This window comes from Hyla sarda, chromosome 1, assembly GCF_029499605.1.
Source record: "Hyla sarda isolate aHylSar1 chromosome 1, aHylSar1.hap1, whole genome shotgun sequence".
In the NCBI taxonomy this organism is placed as follows: domain Eukaryota; kingdom Metazoa; phylum Chordata; class Amphibia; order Anura; family Hylidae; genus Hyla; species Hyla sarda.
This window is the reverse complement of record NC_079189.1, coordinates 527480397-527502094: the sequence shown is the minus strand read 5'-3', so window position 1 is coordinate 527502094 and position 21698 is coordinate 527480397. Positions and strand designations below refer to the sequence as shown.

Here is a 21698-nt window from a genome sequence, read left to right as displayed (position 1 = left end):
TGCCCAGTGTAGAGGTACTTTATCTTCTTGTCTTCCACCTTCTACCTGGAGAAGAAAAAAGATTACGAGTTGTTTTTGTCAATTGGGGGTTTATATAGGCTCAGCCCTGCAGGGAGGGGCTAGGTTCCATGTTTTGTTCTTGTTAATTGTTATAACTATTTTTCTACCAAGGGTCCACAGGAATCTGTTCCATATGTATGCCGCCGTAGGACAATCAGGAAATATATATATATATACTTGGTATTTTGGTAAATTTTCTCCCCTGCATTGTATTTAGAGGGAAAAAAGGATTTTTGATAAATGTGAACTAAAAGGTCTTTCCATGTTTAGAGAAACAGTACATGTCATGGTTTTTCCCACTAAAGTCAACAGGGAAAAACTGTGAAGATATTGTAACTAGTGTTGAGCGGCATAGGCCATATTCGAATTCGCGAATATTCGCGAATATATGGACGAATATTCGTCATATATTCGCGAATATTCGCATATTTGTTATCTTCTCGTGTTATTTTCGCATATGCGAATATTCACGTATGCGAAAATTAGCATATGTGAATATTAGCAAATACAAAACTAATGCATGCGAAAATTCGCATATGCGAAAATTAGCATATGCTAATTTTCGCATATGCGACTTTTCGTACGCCAGTCTCACACAGTAGTATTACAGCCTTCTTTACACTACACAAGCTGGAAGCAGAGAGGGATGATCACTGTGATGTGTACTGTGAAGAAAAAAAAAAAAAAAAAGAAAAAAAAAAGAATATTCGTAATTACGAATATATAGCGCTATATTCGCGAAATTCGCGAATTCGCGAATATGCGATATTCGCGAATAATATTCGAATTGCGAATATTCGCGAGCAACACTAATTGTAACAGGTGGCAAATGCAAATATGAGGAACATTTTACTTATTTAAAAGATCAAAGGATTAGAAAAACATGGTTACTTTACTTTCACAAACAGTGCCATGGATTGAACAGTGTCTGGTATTGAAGACCTGCTCCTTTAATGCTCCTTTGCACAGTTGTGGCAAGAAAGGAGCCAAGTTTTCGAATTACCTGAACCTTTAACTTTGTAAAATATTATTTTATAGTTTTCCCCATTGACTACAACCGTGCATGCAATATAAAACCTTCGGCCACTTATCTCCCAAGGAAAAAAGGATCAGGTGGGTTTAAATACAGCTTGTCCAACCCTTGTTTCCCATGAAAGAAGATGCTGAGTGACACTCGGGTGACCACGCATGTCAGATTGTTGGCAGGTCCGTCACAATCACTTCGTTAAGTGCTATTACCTATGATGGAATGGAAGAATCTTGAGTATTAGGAAGGAATCTACCTGGGATTATAGTCAGTCTTTGAAGCTTACTCCTTTAGTCCATTTTTTTCCTTTCACAGCCCATTAGTCAGAAGGCTAAGTAAGACACCAATGTATACTGGACAATTACAGAACACTCAGACTAAAGATTATGGCTGAACCTTCATTGGTTTACAAACCTTTCAGAAAGAAGGCTGAGGCCAAGTTATTCTAATGATGATGTGTGCTGATTTATTAATCCTGTATTATTTACTTACTTTAGTGTTTATTGGCAGTAAGAGTGTTTGATATTATATATAATAACAAGAAAACAAATTTTTTGTCAGCCAATAACATGGCCTATCTCACCAATGGACTGCCAAGACTGGCGACCACACACATTAATGACACCACTGGAAATATTGAATCTTATGTGGCTAAGGGTGCATTGACACCACAATTAAGCAATACGGTGAGGGAATTTAAAAAACAGGTGCTGCTGTATCTCGCCGGATCCGCGCGGCACCCCATTCATTTGAAGAGCCAAACAGAGTCAGATAGGGGGAGATTTATTGAAACCTGTCCAGAGGAAAAGTTACCCATAGCAACCAATCAGCTTGCTTCTTTCAATTTAACAGAGCCTCTGCAAAATGAAAGAAGCAATTGGATTGGTTGCTATGGGAAACTTTTCCTTTGAAAAGGTTTTGATAAATCTCCCCCATAGTGACTCTGATCTTATTTTTGAATCATATTAGCTTATTGCCGAACTAAAAACTGTGGCAGACCATGGTTTTCAATCTGGCAACAAAAACGGATACCTGCAGCCGTATTGCACAATTGTGGTGTGAATGCACCCCAAGAGATGGAAGCTAAGGAGCTCCAAGGGTTGCTTGAAAAAAACACCTCACTTTAATGCAGTGATCCCTCCAGGCAAAGTATTAAATGATATCCAGGACGACCATTTAAACTGAAACCTTCATGCCACAATCGCCCGTGTCACACCCTCAATCTAGATGCTCTGCTCTCAGCGTACAGTAAGGCAGAGGCGGCTCTAGACTTTGTGAGACCTTAGGCGACATTGCCTGGCATCATTTTCTGCAGTCTTTACAAAGTGTTCCGATCGGCTGTGAGATAGTTGCGCTGTCGTCACATCACCAATGTCAAGTGGTGGCAGGGCAGATATAAGATCTTTTCTCTCATTACTGCAGGAGACAGGTTCTATAGAAAGTCTATGAAGTCCATCTCCTAGAGTGCAAATAGAAACAGGGAGGGAAGTCCTAGGTTGAGCTTAGAGCAGCGTTTCCCAATCAGTGTGGCTCCTGCTGTTGCAAAACTACAATTCCCAGCATGCTCTGACAGCCAAAGATGCCTAGCATGCCTGGAGTTGTAGTTTTGCAACAGCTGTAGGCGCACTGGTTGGGAAACACTGCTCTAAGCATTTTGGGCTAAATAGTCATGTGGGTGGTCCTGAGTAACTGACAGCTCTCTATATGAACGATTATACACAAGTGGCTGTCAATCAGTGACTAGGACCGCCCACTTTACTAAACCCAGAAAGAGAAGAGATTTACATGACTAAATGACAACTTTATATGCACAGCTCCTCCTGCTCTAAAACTGTATATTTGATATATACTTTATATTCAATGTGACAGGCTCCCTCCAATATAAAGGCTATAATGTTTATTTTACACATGATGTGTCCTGCAGTAATGGCTATGGTCCCAGCATTCTCCATCCTATTCAGCATAGTTACACATGCTCCATCCAGTAATCCCTGTAGTAGTATATACCGTATATACAATACAGGGCAGCAGCACATTGTCCTTGCAGCAGAAACACGAGGGACTGGGTCCTGACAACAGACAATGATGGCTGCACTACCGCACGGACACGGAATTGATTATCACACTTACATAACGGGCCAGGGATGGAAAGTTATCGTGATGACGGCGCGGTATCGGCGAGAGTGTACAGGCTCCGGAGAGCGCGCTTCTTACCTTGTTCTATAAGGTTGTCCTTATCCTCCAGCACTCCATTGTGCGGCACGGGCACAGACACAGCAGCTCCCGTTCAATGGTGCGCTCTGCCAACTTCTCTGCTGCTCCCCCGTGTAGTTGAGGTGGTCCCACTACCCCCTGTCTCTGCAGACTCAGCCTACTCTACTACTAGTATTTAGGCTCTATAGTGATGCGTGCAGAAGGTGCTGGGTAGGATAAAGACTTCAGTTGCAGTAGTCAGGGCCCTGAATGAGGCCCCCACTAGCGCGAGGCCTTAGATGACATCTCTGTCCATTTTAATATTGTCCAGAGTAGGAGAAAATCCCCATAGCAAACATATGCTGCTCTGGACAATTTCTAAAATGGACAGAGATGTCACTAAAGAGCACTGTGCTCGTGATGTCAGCAGAGAGCTCTGTGTTCCAAAAAGAAAATAATTTTCCTCTGTAGTACTCAGCAGCTAATAAGTACTGGAAGGATTAAGATTTTTTAATAGAAGTAATTTACAAATCAGTTGATTTAAAAAAAAAATAAGGTTTTCCACCGGAATACCCCTTTAAATTCACACCCCTCTGACTGATTCCCTAAAATGTTAGACAAACCATAAACCCTCATATCTCATGAATGGAGGGGTGTATCGAGAATAGAGATGTAAATTTCTGGAAATGTTAAAGCCGCGGAAAAAAAAACATTTTATCTGTATTTTCTCCAGGAAGAATTGGAGAAAATGCAGCGTGAAGTAGTTTTACAAATTAAAAAACATTTCAATACTGAGTGTTGGACTCTCCATTTTACTGAGAGGAGGAAATAAAAAAAACTATTTACTAGTTAGCCAGAAAATATGCATAAACATTATCTGTGATCGGGGAAAACATTACTAGGAATCAGATAGATAAAAGTCACAGATAAAGCCTGGCCACAACCAAACCAAACTGAAAGGTTTTTCCCTGCAGCGCCCCTGGAGACAGAAATTTATATTGCGCTTCTTTAAAAATTGTATTCTCAGTATTATTTGTATTCCAGGATTTGCTTGTCTTCAGGCGAGACTTGAGAACTTACAAAGATTCTCAGATGTCTTTTATGAAGGCCTAAATGTTTGAATATCATATTATAAACACATATTTATCATTATAAAAGAACATATTTCTTACTCCAGAAAAAAATATTTCCAGAAAAAAAAAACATAACTTAAAAAAAAAAAAAAAAAACTTTCCCTATTGTCCCTTTTTTTTCCTAGGCCTTCCCATCTCTAATCTAGAATCTGTAATACGGTGTGTGTGATCAGGGCGCCCTAAGCTATTTAAATGACAGTAACATCTCTATTTGTTTGGGTTGACCGCAGGTTCTCTTCAAAACTTTTTCCTCTTAGCTAACAAAAGGTGAACCCCTCCATAACATCCATGTGCCTTAAAGGGAATGTGTCATCAGAACATGACATTGTTTACATCAAGTTTTTAAGCTAAACTTATTTTTTAAGAATTTCAGGTATGTTTTTTCTACTTTGCTATTTTACTATTTATAATTTTCAAACAATCAGAAATCTTGCTATACTTAATCTCACCATTATGACTAAACCAAGACTTCTTGTTCTGTCTATGATGATAAGCAGAAAGCTGCTGGAAAGTGATCTGTGCAGAATACCAGTGAAAGGTGACACCAGTAGATAGAAAAGACAATAGGAGCTCAGCCTTCCCCTTATTATGGAATGACTTTTGCAAAGGTTACAGAGTACACCCAGGAGCCTTTACCATTCACGTGAATAGAACAGCTCCTGTCTTCTGTTGCCTATGTCCACAGGGCTTGCTGTAAAGCATATCTGTAAATACTGTTAAAAAAAACTCAGGCAAGATGGCTGCCCCCATAATGACAAAAAAAGTATAATTCCAAAATAGAAGCAGATAAAAAAAAAAAAAAGTGGGGAGCATTATCAAGCTGTCTTAGAGTAAGATTTGTTGCCCATTGCTCTGATACAAAGACATGGACAACAAGGAAAATCTTACTATAAGTGCAAAAAATCTAACTAAACATGTTTCAGTGTCTGGCTCAAATCAGTAAAGAAAACTCTAGGCCATACATTCCCTTTAATAGAGTAGACTTAGTTACATAGTTACATAGATAGTATGGTTGAAAAAAGACATATGTCCATCAAGTCCAACCAGGTAATTGAAGTGTAAGGGGATAAGGGGAAGGGATGTAGTTTTATAATTCTGCATAAACATTAATGTTATTTTGTTCCAGGAATGTATCTAACCCTGTTTTAAAGCTGTTAATTGTTCCTGCTGTGACCAGTTCCTGAGGTAGACCGTTCCATAGATTCACAGTCCTCACGGTAGAGAAGGCGTGTCGCCCCTTTAGACTAAACCTTTTCTTCTCCAGACGGAAGGAGTGCCCCCTCGTCCTTTGGGGGGGGGGGGTTAACCCCTTAAGGACTCAGGGTTTTCCGTTTTTGCACTTTCATTTTTTTCTCCTTACCTTTTAAAAAACATAACCCTTTCAAAATCCATATTATGGCTTATTTTTTGCATCGCCAATTCTACTTTGCAGTGACATTAGTCATTTTACCCAAAAATGCACAGCGAAACGGAAAAAAAAATCATTGTGCGACAAAATCGAAGAAAAAACGCCATTTTGTAAATTTTGGGGGCTTCCGTTTCTACGCAGTGCATATTTCGGTAAAAATTACGCCTTATCATTATTCTGTAGGTCCATACGGTTAAAATGATACCCTACTTATATAGGTTTGATTTTGTCGCACTTCTGGAAAAAATCATAACTACATGCAGGAAAATGTATACGTTTAAAAATGTCATCTTGTGACCCCTATAACTTTTTTATTTTTTCCACGTACAGGGCGGTATGAGGACTCATTTTTTGAGCCGTGATCTGATGTTTTTATCGGTATGATTTTTGTTTTGATCGGACTTTTTGATCACTTTTTATTCATTTTTTAATGGTATAAAAAGTGACCAAAATACGCTTTTTTGGACTTTGTAATTTTTCTGCGCGTACGCCATTGACCGTGCGGTTTAATTAATCATATATTTTTATAGTTCGGACATTTACGCACGCGGCGATACCACATATGTTTATTTTTATTTTCTTTTACACTGTTTTATTTTTTTTATGGGAAAAGGGGGGTGATTCAAACTTTTATTAGGGAAGGGGTTAAATGACCTTTATTAACACTTTTTTTTTACATTTTTTTTGCAGTGTTATAGGTCCCATAGGGACCTATAACATTGCACACACTGATCTTTTACACAGATCACAGGCGTGTACACGCCTGTGATCAGTGTTATCGGCGCTTGACTGCTCCTGCCTGGATCTCAGGCACGGAGCAGTCATTCGCCGATCGGACACCGAGGAGGCAGGTAAGGGCCCTCCCGGTGTCCGGTCAGCTGTTCGGGATGCCGCGATTTCACCGCGGCGGTCCCGAACAGCCCGACTGAGCAGCCCGACTGTCACTTTCACTTTCGCTTTAGAAGTGGCGGGCTTTGACCGCCGCTTTTAAAGGGTTAATACCGCACATCGCCGCGATCGGCGATGTGTGGTATTAGCCGCGGGTCCCGGCCGTTGATGAGTGCCTGGACCGACGCGATATGATGCGGGATCGCGGCGCGATCCCGCTTCATATCGCGGGAGCCGGCGCAGGACTTAAATATACGTCCTGCGTCGTTAAGGGGTTAACCTGGAACAGTTTTTCTTCATATTTTTTGTATGGGCCATTTATATACTTATGTATAAGTGACTTAGTGAGTCAACCTTACTTAGGCGCCATTCACACTATGATGTGGAAACATGTTGCAGGTATGCGTCAGTAACCTGCATACCTCAAGCTGGTCCAGGTAGGCCATTTGACTTTAATGGGCCTTATGTAGTCTAATAGTGACACCATTTGAACAGTTTCCCAGTCTGTGTGACTTAAAAGTTCAACAGACCCTGCTCTGGGGTCCCATAGAAACTATACGCTTGGGAAATCGACCAAGTGTAGTCACTATTATACTACATTTGTGCCAATAAAGTCACTAAAGTTAATGGGCCCACTGGGATCACATTGGTGTATATGTCAATTGGCCCGATGAAAAAAAGTTGCTCTATAAGCGACAAAATGTGGTGTGAATGACCCCTTAAACATAGCATCCTTAACAAAATAATACATGATATATGAAGTAAAGCACTTAAAGGAGAACTCCAGACCATAAAAATTGTCCCCCCATAGTGCCGGCAGTAAAAAAATAAAGATGTACATACCTTCCTCCGCTCCCCCGGGGCCTCAGGTAACTGGCTCCGGTCTCCGCCGCAATCCACTTCCTGGTTGCCGGTGGTCGGCTGAATCGGCCAATCACCAGCCGCAGCGCAGTCCGACTCGGCCGGCGATAGGCTGAGCAGCAGCGTGAAAACACTCCAGGACACAAAATTCTTCACTACACCGGCACCTGCGGCCGGGGCCGAAAACGTCACACTGCCGCTCAGCCTATCGCCGGCCGAGTCGGACTGCGCTGCAGCTGGTGATTGGCCGATTCATCCGACCACCGGCAACCAGGAAGTGGATGCGGCGGAGACCGGAGCTGGTTACCGGAGGCCCAGGGGGAGCAGAGGAAGGTATGTACATCTTTATATTTTTACTACGGCACTATGGGGGACAATTTTTATGGTCCGGAGTTCTCCTTTAAAGGAGTAGTCCAGTGGTGATTCAGTGGTGAGCAACTTATCCCCTATCCTAAGGATAGGGGATAAGTTGCAGATCGTGGGGTGTCCGACCGCTGGGGCCCCCCGCGATCTCCTGTACGGAGCCCCGACAGCCCGCGGGAAGGGGGCGTGTCGACCTCCGCACGAGGCGGCGGCCGACACGCCCCCTCAATACAACTCTATGGCAGAGCCGAAGCGCTGCGTTCGGCAATCTCCAGCTCTGCCATAGAGATGTATTGAGGGGGCGTGTCGGCCGCCGCCTCGTGCGGGGGTCGACACCCGCTATCACGGCGGAGAGCCGGGGCCCCATACAGAGAGATCGCAGGGGGCCCCAGCGGTCGGACCCCCCGCGATCTCAAACTTATCCCCTATCCTTAGGATAGGGGATAAGTTTTTCACCACTGGACTACCCCTTTAAGACTAAGATCAGCCCATAGAAGAAAGCATGAAGGGGATACTGCTTGTAACCTTGTAATGGGAGCTGATTTCATTCATGTATTAATCCATTTCGGGTGGATCTGTTCTCTAAATGCAGGATGTAAATCAGTTTCATGTTAAACAATCGGGTTAGGTTCTTATTTCTCTATTCTCCTCACAATATCCCTGTCTAACCATCAGTGGGACAGTATAAAGCAGTTGTGCCTCAGGTGCTGTCCATACGTGTATAATACATGACAGCGGGCCCTGCTTTCCCAACTCTGTGATGTTTCAGGCAGGCATTTTTATCTGTGACGTGACTGAAGCCCCAGGGTAAGCAGTGGACTCGGACAAAATAAGAAACGTTATTAAGAGACAGACACCACAGAACGGAATCTTCTCCTAGACTACACCTCCCTAATCTCCAGACTACCCAGTAACCTTATCTGACCTATAGCTAGGCTGACCTCTTACATGAAGGGACAGCAGCTGGACGTGCCTATACTCCTTCCTGCCTTGGTTACAAACTGATATTCTCCAGGTTTATACAGGATTTCTCCTTTAAATCCAGGTTCAGAGCAAAAAAAATAAAACCAGAGTTTACAATGTTAAACATGTAACTCCAACCTCTGTGAAAGGCGAATACATTCCCCTAGCTATCGGTGCTGTTCCAATATGTTAAAGGGGTTGTGCACTGCCCTGCCTTTCGGAGCTCCGCACCCAGCGTCCGGTAGTTCATTACTCCGAACGCTGTGTGTGGGCTTCCGTGTTCGCGGCCGCCGGGCGTGTCGTCACGCCCGTCCCCCTCGTTACGTCACGCCCGCCCCCTCTACCAAAGTCTATGGGAAGGGGGCGTGACAGCGGTCGCGCCCCCTTCCCATAGACTTTCGTTGAGGGGGCGGGCGTGACGTCACGAGGGGGCCGGGCGTGACGTCACGCCCGGCAGGCGCGAACACGGAAGCCCGCACACAGCGTTCGGAGTAATGAACTACCGGACGCTACGTGCGGAGCTCGGAAAGGAAGGGCAGCGAACAACCCCTTTAATGGGTCCCTGGACTGTCAACTGGCACTCTGTTCTCAACTACAGTACAGTGATCCCTCAACTTACAATGGCCTCAACATACAATAGTTTCAACATACAATGGTCTTTTTTCTGTAAGTTGAAACCAGAGTCAACCTACAATACTACGGACAGTCCAGATCTGTGAAACTTGTCAATGGCTGGAAGAACTGACCAATCAGAATGGGCATTCACTGGTAAAACACCCTGTATTACTGAAGTGCATGCACTGCCTGATGTCTGGTAGCGCCCCCTACAGTACAGGGAGGTATTACATGTTCTGTACACTTTACCTGTACCAGGGTTACCTGCTCCTTTGGACACCAGGTGACTCCATGTTACTTTTTTAAGACATTGCATGTACTGGACAGGACCCTGAAGAAGCTCCTGTCCTCTACATAGACCAGTGTTTCCCAAGAAGGGTGCGCCCAGCTGTTGCAACAGCTGGAGGCTCCCTGCTTTGAAAACACTGACATAGACAGTGATTTACAGCTCCCAGCAGATCTTTCTTACTTTTATATGTAAGGATTTTCTTTATCTAGATCAGTTATCTACTTATTTTTTCTTTAATTCTCACTTTTTTTTCCCATTTTTGGATGATATTTTGGGGCTTTAGAACCAATTACCAGGTTTCCATAGAGTTCTGGTCTCAACATACAATGGTTTCAACATACAATGGTCATCCTGGAACCAATTAATATTGTAACTTGAGGGACCACTGTAACTGGTTCTTGTGCCAGTGAACAGTGGTAACTGGCCTGTTGACAGCCTATGAAATATGCCTAAGAACTGTTAAAGGGGTACTACCCTGGAAAAACATTTTCTTTTTTAAATCAACTGGTGCCAGAAAGTTAAACAGATTTGTAAATTACTTCTATTTAAAAATCCTAATTCTTCCAGTACTTATCAGCTGCTGTATGCTCCACAGGAAGTTTTTTTCTTTTTGAATTTCCTTTCTGTCTGACCACAGTTGTCTCTGCTGATGTCCATGTCAGGAACTGTCCAGAGTAGGAGCAAATCCCCATAGCAAACCTATCATGCTCCGGACAGTTCCTAAAATGGATAGAGGTGTCAGCAGAGAGAACTGTGGTCAGACAGAAAGGAAATTCAAAAAGAAAAGAACTTCCAGCTGATAAGTACTGGAAGAATTAGGATTTTTAAATAGAAGTAATTTACAAATCTAACAGCAAGGCAAGTGTCAACTCACTGAAGGCAGAATGCACGGTCCAAATCTCAGCAGACAGAAGAAGGAAATAGAATGGCTGACACATTTTAAAATTATTGCAGCTTTAGAAACATGAGGAACAAGCTGAAGAACAGTCAACATGCACGGTTGATGCGTTTCGAGTCTATGACTCTTTAACGAAACCTATGGCATGTACATAGCTATAACATATTTATAGTCAGAAAGCGGGAGGGGGAGTGGATAGCGATGGCCAACACCTGTTGGGGTATTAACCCCCTGTGGCCCTTCACTAAGCGCTCACACACCTCTAACATGTAGATCCAAATTTCACTGAAAAAAATGCATTGTCTGAACTAACATTAAAATATGGAATAAAACCAAAGTAATAGTTGCTGGAAAGAATAAGAGAAAGAAGAGGGAGGGAAAAATCAGTATTTTAATAGTGAAAGAACAAATCAGCATGATTATTTAACCCTTTTGGAAGCAATCGAATCGGTATATCCACAGGGTTTCCCGATCCCTGAGTGCCTTCAGCAAATTTCCTTCTCTGACTTGTTTATGGAATTTTCAATGGCAAAAAATGCATGTAGGGAACATGACCATCGTGAACATCACGAAAATGACGGGATACATTAGATACATTCACATTGAGTGAATTATTCACACCTCTAATGTGTTCTTGGATGCGTTTTTTTAAGGTTTCTTTTAGTAGGACCAATGTACGTCAGATTACAAGTTGAACATACTATCTTGTATATTACAAAACAAGAATCACAATCTCTGATCTTGTAAACCTTATTAGATCGTGCATCAGAAAAGGACAAAGTTCTAGTAGCATTCTGACATACTACATATCTTGCCTGACCACATCGATGAAAGCCCTGTGTTTGAATCCAGTTTCCTTTCAGAAATGGATGTGGGTAATAAGCTTGGGGAGAGAATACTGGCCAGCGTTGGAGCTTCATGTGAAGTTAAGTTGCATCCTTCTTTCAAAATAATATCCAAGGAGTATCGGAAGGTATTTATTTACAATTGTCCTAATGGCACTGAATTCAATGCTGTATGTAGTAACAAAAGAGACTTTGCTCTCGTAATCAAACTGATTGTTTGTTCGTAACTTCTTCCGATTCCCAAGTAGGTCTGATCTTGATTTGCTGCTTAGGTCCAATCTTGATTTGCTGCGTACCCTATGTTTGGCTCTTTCTAACATCCAAGTCTTCTGCCCTCTGGCTTTAAGGTGAACATCAAGAAACGGAACCTGATTCTTATGCCACAAATTAGTGAAACGGAGATTGTGGACATTGCTGTTCATATCAGAATCAGTACCTGTCCATATGACAACAATGTCGTCGACATATCTGCCGAACCATTTTATGCGGCCCAAGAAGGGGTTGGTTTCATTTAAAATGTACTGGTTTTCGTACCAAAAAACAAATACATTTGCTAGAGTTGGTGAAGACTTAGCTCCCATACTGGCTCCAGTTTTTTGTAAGTAAAAAACATTTTCATACATAAAATAAATATGTAAAAAAAAAAAATTAAACCAACCCCTTCTTGGCCCGAATAAAATAGTTCGGCAGATATGTCAACGACATTGTTGTCATATGGATGGGTACTGATTCTGAAGCATCGGACTTTGTCCAATTACATGAACAACAATGTCCACAATCTCCATTTCACTCATTTGTGGCATAAGAATCAAGTTCCGTTTCTTGATTTTACATTAACTGCTAACGTACCACAATCCAGAATTGACACCTGTACCTACAACAAACCTTTTACTGGTAATACCATTTTGCATGCTAGCTCATGTCACTCATGTCACAATAACAGGCATACCGGTCGGTGAAATAACCAAAGCTAAAAGAAATTGCTCAACTAGAGAAAATACAGCAATAGAACAAGACACAGTGTGTAATCGCCTTAAAGCCAGAGGGTATAAGATTTGGATGTTAGAAAGAGCCAAACATAGGGTACACAGCAAATCAAGATGAGACCTACTTGAGAATCGGAAGATGTTACGAACAAACAATCAGTTTGATTACCAGAGCAAAGTCTCTTTTGTTACTACATACAGCAAAGAATTCAGTGCCATTAGGGCAATTGTAAATAAATACCTTCCGATACTCAGACAGGATCCGGCCTTGGATATTATTTTGAAAGAAGGATGCAACTGTTCGTCATGTAAAGCTCCAACGCTGGCCAGTATTCTCTCCCCAAGCTTATTACCCACATCCATTTCTGAAAGGAAACTGGATTCAAACACAGGGCTTTCATCGATGTGGTCAGGCAAGATATGTAGTATGTCAGGATGCTACTAGAACTTTGTCCTTTTCTGATGCACGATCTAATAAGGTTTACAAGATCAGAGATTGTGATTCTTGTTTTGTAATATACAAGATAGTATGTTCAACTTGTAATCTGACGTACATTGGTCCTACTAAAAGAAACCTTAAAAAACGCATCCAAGAACACATTAGAGGTGTGAATAATTCAATCAATGTTAATGTATCTAATGTATCCCGTAATTTTCGTGATGTTCACGACGGTAATGTTTCCTGCATGTGTTTTTTTTGTCATTGAAAAATTCTATAAACAAGTCAGAGAAGGAAATTGGCTAAAGTCACTCAGGAATCGGGAAACCCTATGGATATACCGATTCGATTGCTTCCAGCCAAAAGGGTTAAATAATCATGCTGATTTGTTCTTTCACTATTAGAATACTGCTTTTTTCTCTCCCTCTTCTTTCTCTTATTCTTTCCAGCAACTATTACTTTGGTTTTATTCCATATTTTAATGATAGTTCAGACAATGCATTTTTTTCAGTTGATATTTGGATCTACATGTGAGAGATGTGTGAGCGCTTAGTGAAAGGCCACAGGGGGTAAATACCCCAACAGGTGTTGGCCATCGCTATCCACTCCCCCTCCCACTTTCTGACTATAAATATGTTATAGCTATGTACATGCCATAGGTTAAAGAGTCATAGACTCGAAACGCATCAATCGTACATGTTGACTGTTCTTCAGTTTGTTCCTGATGTTTTTAAAGCTGCAATAATTCTGGAGTTTTAAAATGTGCCAGCCGTTCTATTTCCTTCTTCTAATTTACAAATCTGTTTAACTTTCTTGCACCAGTTGATTTAAAAAATAAAATCTTTTGCAGGGAAGTACCCCTTTAGGAGGACAGGCAACATTAGCTCACTTGTCTGCGGGGTGAAAACTTGGGCACAAACCTTCCCGTTGAGAACAGAGTCCAAAGTATGAATGCCAAGTTCCATGTAAATCTATGGTATGAAAAAGATATATGGCAAGTTCCTTGGTGGTGTAGGTAATTAAAGAGGTATGTAATAAGACCCCTGGTTGTCCAGGAATCTCTAGGGGTTTCAGCCAGCTACCTTGGTGGTCTAAGGTACTGGATCCCTTAAAGCCTGCTTTCCTGGTAGACTACAGTAAAGCAGGAGCTCATACAAGTAGGTTTCCGGCCTATGACTTGTTCCTGTCCTTAAAGGGGTACTCCGGACCTAGACATCTTATCCCGTATCCAAAGGATAGGGGGATAAGATGCCTGATCGTGGGGGTCCCGCCGCTGGGGACCACCATGATCTTGCACGCCACACCCTGTTAAAATCACGCCCCCTCCCATAGGCTTGCATTCCGACTCTGTGATCGGCAGTAATCAGACCCGGAGCGAACACACTCAGGGGACTGATTTTAACGGGGTGCGGCATGCAAGATCGCGGGGGTCCCAAGCGGCGGGACCCCTGCGATCAGGCATCTTATCCCCTATCCTTTGGATAGGGGATAAGATGTCTAAGCGCCGGAGTACCCCATTAAAGAAGTACTCTGCCCCTAGGCATATTATCCCCTATCCAAAGGATAGAGAAGGATGTCTGATCTCGGGGGGTCCGGCCACTGAGACCCCCCCAATCTCCGGACCACCACATTTATGTTCAGAACGCCGAGTTTGGAGGACAGTGGTCGTGACGTCACACCACGCCCCTCAATTCATGTCTATGGGAGGGAGAGTGATGAGCAACCACAGCCGTTATACCCCCTCCTATAGACATGAATGGAGGGGGCATGGCATGACATCACGACTAGGGCTGCCCAAACATATGTACAGAACGCCAAGGTGCTGGCCCGGAGATCGCTGGGGTCCCAGCAGCAAAACCCCCATGATCTGAGATCTTCTCCTCTATCTCTTGGATGAGGGATAAGATGTCCAGGAGTGGAGTAACCTTTTAACACTGGTTGACTGCTTTAAAGGGAATCACCATCATTGTATTGAAAGCAAAACATAAATGCAGAGAACTACAGTGGGGCAAAAAAGTATTTAGTCAGCCACCAGTTATGCAAGTTCTCCCACTTAAAAAGATGAGAGAGGCCTGTAATTTTTATCATAGGTATACCTCAACTATGAGAGACATAATGAGAAAAAAATCCATAAAATCAATCACATTGTCTGATTTTTAAAGAATTTATTTGCAAATGATGGTGGAAAATAAGTATTTGGTCAATAACAAAAGTTCATCTCAATACTTTGTTGTATACCCTTTGTTGGCAATGACAGAGGTCAAACGTTTTCTGTAAGTCTTGACAAGGTTTTCACACACTGTTGCTGGTATTTTGGCCAATTCCTCCAGGCAGATCTCCTCTAGAGCAGTGATGTTTTGGAACTTTCGCTGGGCAACACGGACTTTCAACTCCCTCCAAAGGTTTTCTATGGGGTTGAGATCCGGAGATTGGCTAGGCCACTCCAGGACCTTGACATGCTTCTTACGAAGCCACTCCTTCATTTCCCGGGCAGTGTGTTTGGGATCATTGTCATGCTGAAAGACCCAGCCATGTTTCATCTTCAATGCCCTTGCTGATGGAAGGAGGTTTGCACTCAAAATCTCATGATACATGGCCCCATTCATTCTTTCCTTTACATGGATCAATCGTCCTGGTCCCTTTGCTGAAAAACAGCCCCAAAGCATGATGTTTCCACCCCCATGCTTTACAGTAGGTATGGTATTTTTTGGATGCAACTCAGCATTCTTTCTTCTCCAAACACGACAAGTTGAGTTTTTACCAAAAAGTGCTACTTTGGTTTCATCTGACCATATGTTGTGGATCATCCAAATGCTCTCTAGCAAACTTCAGATGGGCCCAGACATGTACTGACTTAAGCAGGGGGACACGTCTGGCACTGCAAGATTTGAGTGCCTGGCAGTGTAGTGTGTTACTGATGGTAGCCTTTGGTACTTTGGTCCCAGCTCTCTGCAGGTAATTCACTAGGTCCCCCCATGTGGTTCTGGAATTTTTGCTCACTGTTCTTGTGATCATTTTGACACTATGGGGTGAGATCTTGTCTGGAGCTCCAGATCGAGTGAGATTATCGGTGGTCTTGTATGTCTTCCATTTTCTAATAAATGCTCCCACAGTTGATTTCTTCACACCAAGCTGCTTGCCTATTGCAGATTCAGTCTTCCCAGCCTGGTGAAGGTCTATAATTTTGTTTCTGGTGTCCTTCGACAGCTCTTTGGTCTTGGCCATAGTGGAGTATGGAGTGTGACTGTTTGAGGTTGTGGACAGGTGTCTTTTATACTGATAAGTTCATACAGGTAACGAGTTGAGGACAGAGGAGATTCTTAAAGAAGAAGTTATCGGTCTGTGAGAGACAGAAATCTTGCTTGTTTGTAGGCGACCAAATACTTATTTTACAGAGGAATTTACCAAAACAGTCGACCACGGTTTTAGGTCCAGTGGGAAAACAGCATACGGGGCAAAAATGAGCCGACCGGAGTCAGCGTTTCACTCCGGTCGGCTCATTGAATTGAATTACATAGGGGCGGCATAAGGCAGGGATACGGGAGCGCCCGGTTTTAGCTCCCCCCAGCCGTATGTGGTTCCGTATGGCTGAAAGCGTGATGTGAACCCAGCCTAAGTGAGTTATGGGCTCATGTTTACTAACAACTATATGTAGGTATTTGCCAAACCAGACACTGAAGGTATCCACAGTATACACTCAATGGTTACTTTCTTAGGCACACCTGTTAAATTGCTTGTTAATACAAATAGCGAATAAACCAATCACGCGGCAGTGACTCAATGCTTTAAAGCAAGTAGATATGGTCAAGACAACTTGCAGAAGTTCGAACCGAGCTTAGGAATGGGGAAGATAGGTTATTTAAGTGACTTTGAACATGATATGGTTGTTCGTGCCAGACATACTGGTTTGAGTATTTTTGGTCAACCACGGTTTTAGGTCCGGTTGTAAAAGCGCATACGGGGCAAAAATTAGCTGACCGGACCGAACGTTTCACTGCGGTCGGCTCATTGAAATTAATTACATACGGGAGCGCATAGAAAGGTATATGGGAGCGCAAAGTTTTAGCTCTCCCCTGCCGTATGCGCTCCCGTATGGGGGAAAACGTAATGGGAACTCAGCCTTAAATGGGTTATCCAGGAATAGAAAAACAGAGCTAAGCTCTTTCAAAAATAGCTCCACGTCTGTCTCCAGGTTGTGTGTGTGGTATTACAACTTGACTTCATTCACTTAAAGGGGTTGTGCGCTGCCCTGCCTTCCGGAGCTCCGCTCGCAGCATCCGGAAGTTCATTACTCCGACCGCTGTGTGCGGGCTTCCGTGTTCGCGGCCGCCCCCTCGTGACGTCACGTCCGGCCCCTCGTGACGTCACGCCCGCCCCCTCAACGAAAGTCTATGGGAAGGGGGCGTGACAGAGATGCAGAACCACAGTCAAAATGGAGACAGACGTGGAGCGTTTTTTGAAAGAAATTAGCTCTGTTTTCTATTCCTTTAATACCCCGAATCTAAACATAGCCTTAAAGGGGTATTTCTATTTTCTGCTTCTTCAGTTTTTAGTTAATGCTGAACTCTTTTCACAACTCCCGTGGACCTCAATGAAGAGATCCACGAGTAAGCATGGCCACCTCAGCCAGCAAAAGATGGAATGTGATGAGCTAACCCCCATTCTCTAAACCGGTGATTGTCATACCTGTATGGCATATCCAGTAAAATGTCATAAAGTTTAAGATTAAAGTATCCCTTCTTGTTTATATCCAAACACTAAAGCTGCCCATATGCATTAAATAAATGGGCTGGCTGACCATCTTACGGGTATGGGGGCCACTCCCCTGATGTTAAGGGAGATAACGATTGGGCAGTACGATTTAAACTCCGAATCCTTTGGTTCTCGTAAGACCTTGACACTTTGCAGAATCCTCTGTCACTATTCTATGCATCTGAATGGGGTTAGCAGACAACCATGTGCTTCCTGCCAAAACAACCCAGTTCAGATATACGCAGCAAATTCACAGTCAACAAATCTGCAAGGTATGTAAGAGATTCGACCTATTCCAATATCTGACTGATCTTCTCCGAACATAGTGTATGTCAACTCATGCAAAAAGGAGAATCCCGTACGTTATTCAGCAGATGGTTAGCAGGCTTATCTGTGAGAGACCAGTAAGTAAGGGGTTACTGAGCAGCTCTCGCCTTACGGGAAATTCTTTCAGGGATACTTTCCTATAGATCCCACAGGTAAGGAGTTATTCTAGTCAAGTACCGACAACGTCCCCCTGTGCCCAAGATAACTTACAGACACAATATTTGACAGACCAGCACTGTCCTGTGCCCCCCCCCCCCCCCCCCCATTCTTCAGCCTCGTAGGGGATGGTTGCCCAAATCTAACACCTGCTTAGATTACGGAAAAAGAAATTGATTGCAATAAAAGACTGAGCCTATTAAGAGTGACTGACACATATACAACCGATAAGGACAATGGTTATTACTACATTGTTCTATTATGTGTTAAAAGTTTAAATATTTATCAATTAAGAGGTAATGCATATCCAGTGGAATAGGATCAACCAATGTTAACTGATATTTTCTTCGTAGAATTCCCAATGCACAAACACTAATAAAATAATACAGACATTACTAGAAGAGCAAATATAAATACTCTAAAAGCAAATTCCAGTTCCTCTGACCTGTATTGGTTCCAGGTCAGTTACTTTTTGGAGAAGATCCTAATAGGTGGTGTGTTTATTTTTCGCAGGCGGTTGGGAATTTCGTTACAATAAGCCATTGAACGCAAACGGCATCACTGCTGACCGTATATTATAGAAGTCCATACGATACAAAACATAATGAAGAAACAAAGTATTGTTCTAAGGTCATCATTGACTAGATGCTCACAGAGAGACAAGAACTCAGTTCAGTGCTTCCCAACCAGAGTGCCTCCAGCTGTTGCAAAACTACAACTTCCAGCATGCACGGACAGCCGAAGGCTGTCCGGGCATGCTGGGAGTTGTAGTTTTGCAACAGCGGGAGGCACCCTGCTTGTGAAACACTGACTTAGATACATCACCACTCGCTGTCTATGTCTTTGGCTGACTTCAATCCTTCACAACCTTGTACAGATATAAAATCACAACATTGCCTATGGGGAAAAGAAATAAAATAAATTAGACCATTAAAGGGGTACTCCACTGGAAAACATTTTTTTTTTTTTTTTAATCAACTGGTGCCAGAAAGTTAAACAGATTTGTAAATGACTTCTATTAAAAAAAAATCTTAATCCGTCCAGTACTTATCAAGCTGCTGTTATGATCCACAGGAAGTTCTTTTTTTTTTTTTTGAATTTTCTTTCTGTCTGACCACAGTGCTCTCTGCTGACACATCTGTCCATGTCAGGAACTGTCCAGAGCAGGAGAAAAATCCCCATAGAAAATCTATCCGTCTCTGGACAGTTCCTAAAATGGACAAAGGTGTCAGCAGAGAGCACTGTGGTCAGAAAGGAAATTCAAAAAGAAAAGAACTTCCTGTGGAACATAACAGCAACTGATAAGTACTGGAAGGATTAAGATTTTTTTTTAATAGAAGTAAGTTACAGATCTGTTTAACTTTCTCGCACCAGTTGATTAAAAAAAATAATAATAATAATAAATGATTTCCTGTGGAGTACCTATTTAATGCCATAAACTTCAGGTTCTGGCCGAATACCCGAAAAACATATCCAGATGAGAATTTAGACAATGCTATCGGTCATTTGCACAAAAGAACCCGGGCAAATAATAGAGAGTAAATATTAAGATTTATACAAAGAATAAATAAATAATAAAAATGGTCCGAATCTTTTTTTTTTCTTCTGTCGATAAGAAAACATTTTTTTTATTCATTTTTTTTTAACACCGATCCCTTTTGTTGGACTTTACATTTTTAATGCAATCCAGATTTCCCAAACTTAAGAGCGAAAAACCCCACCAACCCAAGCCCTCACCACTTTACCTGCTTCTCCATGGCCTCCTTCCCCCCGCTGGCCACTATGGGTGGTGGTACCCTTTCGCAGCTGCATCCTTCCAACATGTACATCCCGGATGGTCTCCCACTGTGCTCCGTCTCGAAATAGAACAGGACATTTTGGAAGAGGGCGAACCACTTCTCGTGCCACTTGCTGGTCTCGGTAGCCTTTTTGCTGAGTATGCCCCTTTTGGTGCCCTCCTTGCGGGCCACAAGGGCGAGGTACAAAGCGTGCCCCTCATTGCAGCGTACGCTTTTCTGCATGATCCTGACCTTCAGGGCATGCTCCACCCGGCAACGCTCCCTGGGGAATGACGCTGGGCGCACCGTGGTGCAACGACACTTACAGCTGGATGCCAGTGGGTACCAGTAATGATCCTGCTGAATGTGATGCTGTGTCCCAGGGTCAATAGATGTCAGCAATATAGTGAGTCTATAGTATGTCACCTGGCAGGTCCTATGTGGGCATCATGTGCAGCAGGTCCAGGTGTCAGGATGGGTGCAGGTCCCTGGTGTTGGCAGGAGATTGCTGATCATAGTGCTTGTCTATGGATCAGCAGGTGCCCATATGCAGAGGGTTGCAGGAATAGCTGAGCTGTGCTTGCAGGTGTTGTGCTGGTTGTTATATCCGGGTGTTAGAGCTGAGATGTCCGCTGCAGCAGTCACCAGTCTTCTGCTGAGCTCCGGAGAGCCCTCTCTACCCACGTGTAGTGAGGTGCAGGGTCCCACTCCCAAACTTACTTCCTCCCCCACCCAGATCCACCGCTCGGCTCCGGGAGCTGCTCCTACAGTGCGAGCAGCAGGTGACAGGCGGCCAGCAGGGGGCGCAGGACGGGAGGCGCAGTAATCGGCTTCCAGCGCTATTGTGCACACGGGATCCAGCCCCGGCTCGGCCCCTGTGATCATCTCGGCTCCTCCTGACGGTACCGGCTGCACACACGGCTCCCCTCCGCTGGTGTGCACTGGATGGATCCATTACATTCATCCTATCGGTGTATCTCTATACAAAAGTATTGGGGAGAATCGGGAATATTATGGAGGTGCTGTTACTATTACCAGTGTTCCCCAACCTGTGGATCTCCAGCTGTTGCAAAACTACAACTCCCAGCATGGACAGCTGAAAGGAATGTAGTATTCCGGCTACAGATTGGAAAACACTTTTCCATAATCATCAAACCCAAAAAGCAGTGTTTTCTAAACAGTATATCTTTAGCTGTTGCAAAACTACTACTCCCAGCATAAGGGTGCGTTCACACTACGGAATTCCAGGAGCGTAACTCCGCAGTATGAACTTAACATTAGTGGGAATGGGTCTCCGCAAGACCTGTTCACACTACGGAATTCCAGGAGCGTAACTCCGCAGTATGAACTTAACATTAGTGTGAATGGGTATCCGCAAGACCCGTTCACACTGCGGAATTTCCACAGCGGACAATTCCGTCACTAAAATTGTTCCGTACAAAGAAAGAACATGTTCATTCTTTGCGCGGATTCCGCAAGCACTGCATAGCCATCAATAATGACAGCTCAGTGCCCTGCGGCCCTGGCGCCGAAGCATCCACGGGGGTGGCCGCCAGGTGTAATTTCCGCTCGTGGAATTCAGCGAGCGGAGACTCCGCAGTGTGAACGCACCCTAAGGCTGTCCCGGCGTGCTGGGAGTTGTAGTTTTGCAGCAGCTGGAGACACACTTTGTTTGGAAAACATTGTCATAGGTCTAAGGGAAAGTTCAAACTGCGGA

The 21698-nt window shown here is 43.4% G+C and overlaps 1 protein-coding gene and 1 long non-coding RNA gene across 4 annotated transcripts in view; both read right to left on the bottom strand.

Moving 5' to 3' along the window:
* The window catches only part of LOC130291089 (uncharacterized), a 53795-nt gene extending 35061 nt beyond the window's left edge, over nucleotides 1-18734 (bottom strand). The window contains exon 1 of the long non-coding RNA XR_008847794.1: nucleotides 18649-18734. This is a non-coding gene — a long non-coding RNA (uncharacterized LOC130291089). The remainder of the gene's footprint in view (nucleotides 1-18648) is intronic.
* The window catches only part of RASGRF2 (Ras protein specific guanine nucleotide releasing factor 2), a 318216-nt gene extending 297430 nt beyond the window's left edge, over nucleotides 1-20786 (bottom strand). For 2 of the 3 annotated variants that reach the window (XM_056539370.1, XM_056539363.1), the window contains exon 1: nucleotides 19949-20786. In XM_056539370.1, coding sequence (XP_056395345.1) covers nucleotides 19949-20224 — 276 coding nt within the window. In that variant the 5' untranslated portion in view covers nucleotides 20225-20786. The remainder of the gene's footprint in view (nucleotides 1-19948) is intronic. The other variant, XM_056539353.1, reaches the window with a different exon arrangement.
* Nucleotides 20787-21698: the final 912 nt, after the last annotated feature.